The 6,210-nt window shown below is 44.9% G+C and overlaps 1 protein-coding gene and 1 pseudogene across 1 annotated transcript in view; one reads left to right on the top strand and one right to left on the bottom strand.

Moving 5' to 3' along the window:
- Nucleotides 1–389: 389 nt before the first annotated feature.
- Nucleotides 390–6,210, top strand: part of LOC105486289 (hydroxyacyl-CoA dehydrogenase) — a 46,007-nt gene continuing 40,186 nt past the window's right edge. Inside the window, exon 1 of the mRNA XM_011749104.2 lies at nucleotides 390–606. Within this exon, the coding sequence (XP_011747406.1) occupies nucleotides 475–606 (132 nt within the window). The 5' untranslated portion in view covers nucleotides 390–474. The remainder of the gene's footprint in view (nucleotides 607–6,210) is intronic.
- Nucleotides 2,091–2,478, bottom strand: LOC112427463 (large ribosomal subunit protein eL37 pseudogene; annotated as a pseudogene).

The following is a 6,210-nucleotide window of genomic DNA, read 5'->3' as shown; positions in this document are numbered from 1 at the left end:
TTTTGGGTCCGTTACCAACACAGCCAAGCAGCACATATTTCTTCAGAGCCTAGATATGCACACGTCATCAAAGGATAGCATTTACAAAGTCAGCACGACTCACTTCATTGAACAAGGGGCCAGTGACTTTTCAGAAGAAGGGTCTGTTCTCGGCCCCACACCAGAACACCAGGCGCCAGGTCCCGCTGCTCAGCAGGTCTCAAGCCCGGACTCACTCGGGCCTGCGGCTGCTGACATGACGAGCCCGCGCACGTATACCCACCCGCTCAGCGCTGGGACTTTACGGCCCAGGCCAATGGGAGGAGCGGGCCTCAAGGCCCCGCCCCGCTTCCTGGTGACGTCACGGTGACGCCAGGGGAGCTCGGGAGGCAGGGCCGCGTAGGTCCCCACCCCCAAAGGCTGGCTTTCCGCTGCTACCCGCCAGGCGCATCTTCTCCGCCCGCGTCTCGTCGCTGTCGCCCCCGCTGCCACACCATGGCCTTCGTCACCAGGCAGTTCATGCGTTCCATGTCCTCCTCGTCCACCGCCTCGGCCTCGGCCAAGAAGATAATCGTCAAGCACGTGACGGTCATCGGCGGCGGGCTGATGGGCGCCGGCATCGCCCAGGTGAGCGGCCCTCTCTGCAGCGTGCCCACGCGCATGGCCGCCCACCCTGAGGTGGAAGCGCTGGCGCGACCGGCCGCGAGGGGCCTGCGCCAGCCCGACACCCGGGAGTTTTCACCCCGCGCCTCCCCGGTGTAGTTGAAATACCTCGCTTCTGGGCCTGTGAGGGCCCAAGTCTCACTCCCCTCAAAATTCAGGGTTCTGGGCCGATCCTTAGTTTCCTCGTTTGGAAAATTCTGGCCGCTCCCAGAGCCCGCTGAAGGTTCCGCGGAGAGTGGCGGTGAATGCATTTTGGAACCGGGCCGTGCGAGAGAATTATATGTGCACAAGGTTCAGGCATAACGCGTTTGCTCCTGCTCGGCTCAAACGGGAGTTTGCTGCCAAAGACGTGAACTGCGATCGATCAGTTTTAATTTTATTTTATCAGTTATTTTTGATTTTTATTCTGTAATTGTGCAGTCTTTGTCAAAGTAGTTTTCTCTCCTAAACGGCCTCCCGGTTCTCCCCGGTCTTTCCTTCGCTTCCTGGGTTGTAAAGACTAGTAATAGTGATGACTTTTGTAACACTTGGTAAAGTCATCTAATGGAAGATTGCTGAGGTCCTGGTTTTGACCTTTGAAACAGTGCCGGCTGTGCAGAGTTCTGAGCTTGCGATTTTGGCTCTGCAGCAGAATAAGTCTCTCTCTCTCTCTTTTTTTTTTTTCTTTTTTTTTTTTTTTTTGTGTTTGAGTGGAGTCTCACTCTTTAACCCAGGCTGCAGTGCAATGGCGCGATCTCGGCTCACTGCCACCTCCGCCTCCCGGGTTCAAGCGATTCTCTGCCTCAGCCTCCCTAGTAGCTGGGATTACAGGCGCCCCGCCCGGCTAATTTTATATTTTTAGTAGAGACAGGGTTTCACCTGGTGGGTCAGGCTGATCTCGAAGCCCTGACCTCAGGTGATTTGCCCGCCTGGCCTCCTGAAGTGCTGGGATCACGGGCGTTAGCCTCTGAGCCCAGCCGGAACAAGTCTCTTACCCGTTGTACATCTTCAGGACTTTTCCGTTGTTCGGCTGAGCTGTGGTTCAGGCTCAGTTGTGCGAGTGATTGATTACCTGGTTACTGTAATGCTTGTACTTTTTTCTTTTTTAATTATTCCATTTCAGCTCACATTGGAGAACCATGGTTTTCGTATCCTAGCTGATTATATTCTTAGCATTTCAGTCCTTTCCAACTTGGTTTGTTGGGCAAGGCGGTTATAGTCATCTAGTTTTTCTTGGGGACAGTACTACAGTGGCTACAGTCATGAGAGAGTTTACTTTTTCAATGTCTTGTTTCCAGCCAAGTCCACGCTTTCGTGCTTGCTTTTTAAAAACAAAAACAAAAAACCTTTTACTATTAGGTATTGTATATCTCAATTTTCTTCTCCTTGGCAAGTTTTTTGCAACACTTTTATTTGATTGCATTTTCTTCTAAAATCCATATCCCTGTTATGTTGTTTTTTTTTTTATTTATTTTTTTTATTTTTATTTTTTAAAACCAGAACATTTATTGCATGACTAATCGTTGACATTCTTAAGATGAACTAGATGCTGCAACAGCTGCCCTCTTGGGTTTAGGTGTTGTTCCTTCACGGAATCCATGCCTGAATCTGCGGTATACAATTTTTAGGTGCCTCATTTAACCAGTTCTGGTGGTATTTCGTCTTTTAGCCTTGGCACTCCAGTTATACTTTCTCTTGCGCTTGGCAGGGTAGCCACATTTGCCACAGGTCGACTTCTGAAGGTGGTAGGCCTTAGAGCCACAGCGGCGGCACAATGTGTGCGTCTTATTGCGACGCTTTCCAAACGATGACGTTCCCTTCGTCATCTCGCTTCTGCAGCCGAGACCAGAGAGACCGGAAGAGCTGTTATGTTTTATTTATATGAATTATTACAGTCTCACATTTCCTCTGAGACCATAATTTTGGACATACATTGCCATTTTTATTGTGTGGATCCCCTGACTGCTAGGTTATAGTATCCCCATAATCCATGTTGTACATGGGCTGGGAGGAGTAACTCCCTTTAACCTAAAAGTTCCACACATTTATACTCGAAAGTTTAGTTTGAGTGTGTTTGTATCCCCAGGCTCCACCAAAATCTCCCAAGGCTGTGAGAGTGAGATTTGTTGTGAGCAGGAATAGAACAATGTGTTTTTTAAAAACATTTTGACAACATCTTAGTAACAAAATATTAGGGCCTTAAGCAGCCTGCAGGAACATTGTGGGAAATGGGTCCAGAAATTTGTGGCTGGTGTCCTTGAAGACAGCAGTGGAAAGGATTAGAAACTAAGTAGAAAGCGTCACTTCAACTTTTGTAGAAAATCAGGGTGCTTAGTTCTTTGAATGCTGCATCCACCATTGACCAAAAAAGGATGTTGTGTTGCATTAAAAGGCAGAGGGGCAACACCTAAAATTACGGGTATGGTGTTGGAGCTTTCACCTGACAAAGGAATTAGGAGAAATGATTGACATTAATGGAGAACACAGGCTTGTGCTTGTCAATCAAACTCTTAAATAGTTGGACCAGGGAGTGCCTTTTGAAACTTAAAGGAAAAAAAGCTATTTATGCCATAGGCTGGACACATAATGGAATTGTCATTCTGAAAGGTTATAATGACCAGAAATCTATAAAGTGGACGACCATGAGAAACAGTAGTTGCATCCTTATGTAACACAGTTTGGAAAAGCCTCAGTTACTTTAGTTGACAGCTCCAATCCTGTAAAACATTTGTGAGCAATGCTTTCCAGTGGTTTAGCTGATCTGGTTTTGCACTCTACCCTATAGCATGTAGTTCTAGGCAGTATTGCTTCATTTTTTATGCTCCTTGACCAACAGCTTTTGGCATAGGGTAAATCTGTTTTGCTTATTGAGTGCCAGAGACGAATTAATTGATGTGTTTTGAGTACAGATGGGCTGCAGTTCAATATAGGAAGTTGGATGGTCTGCATGCTAGCTCTGCCTCACACTGTATTAACATGAGAAAGTTACTTTACCTCTGTGTCTCGGTTTTCTCATCTCTAAAGTAGTACTAATACTAGTACTGGCCCCATAGGGAGAGAATTGAATGAATTAGCATATGTCAAGCACTTACACAGTGGTCTGGCACATAATAAGAGTTCACAGAAAGTTAGCTGCCTATAAAGGCAGAAAGTTAGCTGCCTAATAATTATCTTCGGCCAGGCATGGTGGCTCAAGCCTGCTATCCCAGCACTTTGGGCGGCTGAGGCAGGCAGATCACCTGAGGTCAGGAGTTCAAGACCAGCCTGGCCAGTATGGTGAAACCCCATCTCTACTAAAAATACAGAAAAACCAGGCATGGTGGCATGCGCCTGTGGTCCCAGCTACTTGGGAGGCTGAGGCAGAAGAGTCACCTGAACCTGAGAGACAGAGGTTGCAGTGAGCCGAGATCGCACCACTGCACTCCAGCGTGGGTAACAGAGCGAGACTCCGTCTCAAAAATAAATAAATAAATAAATAAGTAAAATCATCATCTTCATTGCAGTTGTCCTTGTCCTTTTGCCCTTTTCCCGTCATATCCACTTCCGTCCTGATCATAGCTGCTGAGGTAGGCCTGTAATGTTTAGATGGAGAATATTGGTCATGATTCCCTGTTCCATCTTGCTTAATCTTGAATGCACATACCCACTGATGCAGCAGCGGGTATGTTTTTTCAGCGACCTCTGAAAGGAAGGAGAGCATTTTTTACTTACCCCCCATTTTATTGTTAAACTGTAGTAAAGTCATAAAAGTACAATCACAAACCAGTATCGAGGTTATATTACTAATTTTCATTAGCTTAATTTTCTTGAACTTTCTGACGTAGTTTTAATGTTAGTCAAGGTGCAGTTCTTATAATTGTTAATAGTTTTATTTGTCATTTTAAACACATGTTCCAGTTTGTGCTCAGCAGGATGGAAAAATAAATAGATTTTGTGGGAGCCTGATGCATTTCTCAAGCAATTAAGCAATGTAAGACACGTTCAGTGCTTAATTACATTTGATCAGAGCACAGGCCATTTGTACGTGTGTGTTTTCCGAGAGTATCTACTTTGCCTGTCATTTCTTTTGTTAGTTTTAAATTAAAAAAAAAAAAAATCCCTTAGACTGCAGGTTAATATTTAAAGTTAACTTGTTTCATGTGTTTGGTTATTATACACTTCTGACTTGGTTTTGATTGCTAATTTATCTTCACTGGATACTTAGGCCAGCAAAGAAGCTTATATGATTAAATGAGCCTTGAGTGAGGGACAAGTTGTTTTTTTGCTTTATAAGAGGAAAAAAGAAAGGAAGAAAGCTAATAGCTGTGTGCATTTCTCCAGTAATGAATCCTTTCTAAACTTTGCTTCATATATTGCATTTTTTCATATGAGGAGCCCAGAGAGGATGCATAGCTTTCATTAGATTACTTGTGAGGAGCTGGTGGGCTCCCTGGGAATGGGGCACTTGAGATGTCCCACTTCAGACACTTACATGCTCTCTGGTGCAGCCTTCTTTTTAGTGCACTACACTTCTTTGAGGAAGTGAGAAAGTTTGCATCTTAAAGGGGGTTGGGGGTAGGTTCTTCTCTCCCAAAGCTTGCTTTTTTTTTTTTTTTCCCTCCTTTTTAAAAAGCAAAAAGTGCATATTTTTTTCTAGAGAGAGCTTCTTTGACTGTTAAAAACAAAGTAAGGGCAGGGAGAGCCTGCTACGTAGCAGGCATTTTGTGTTACTCTACCATGCTCGATAAGGATTCAAATAGACCTGAAAGCTTCTCCCCAGCCACTGGATTTGTTCTCTCATCTCTTTTCCTTGCCACCAACTCTGCATTTTCTGATGCTGAAAAGGAGAGTGATCAGAGTTGTTTCATTTTTTTTTAGCTTTATTCTCTTCTTCTGTGAGTACAGCTCTGTTGAGGTTTGCTTGCAAAGCAGTGCAGACGCCTAGGAGAAGTTTCAGGATCACAGGAGACCGGCACAGTTACCTGGCTGTAAGCTCTCCTTTTGACTGTTCCTTATGGAAAGAATATTTGTACTCCCAGTTGTTACCTTCCTACTGAAGGGCATGAGATGTGTCTGTTTCTTATGAAGTTTTCCCCCCGCTTCCTGAGTTGTTGCTTAATTCTTTGTTGGGCTGTTCTCTGCTCTTGGTTGAGGTACTGGGATGTAGAACCACCCTCTATTAGCATATTAGTTATTGGACTTGGGGTGAGGTTGAAGATACTGTCATTCCTAGAGGGTAGAAGAGGTAGAGCTGACAGGCAACAGAAAATAATGCTATGGGATATGTTTGGACATTTTGTAGAGCAGAAATGGCACTTCAGTCAGTCAGGTTTTGGCCTTTTCCTGCCATGTCCTGCCTCGAGCTTTAGTCACTTACCCCTTGAGTTTCTTCTTTCTTTCCCTCTCCCTTCTTTCTTCCTTATCTGTGGTAGGCACACACACCTCACTCTCTAGTTCTACTGGGACCACAGGAAGATAATGTGGCTGTTCTCTGTGGCTCTCCCTGTTATATTCATGATGTTATTATTTCTGGTAGTGGTATTTTAAGCTCAAAAGTACAGGCTATGAGGTCCCTGCCAGGGTTTAGATGCTAGCCTTCCTATCCTGCGT

This window comes from Macaca nemestrina, chromosome 3 (assembly GCF_043159975.1).
Source record: "Macaca nemestrina isolate mMacNem1 chromosome 3, mMacNem.hap1, whole genome shotgun sequence".
Taxonomy (NCBI): domain Eukaryota; kingdom Metazoa; phylum Chordata; class Mammalia; order Primates; family Cercopithecidae; genus Macaca; species Macaca nemestrina.
The sequence above is the reverse complement of the archived record's forward strand: the minus strand, read 5'-3'. Positions and strand labels throughout refer to the sequence as shown.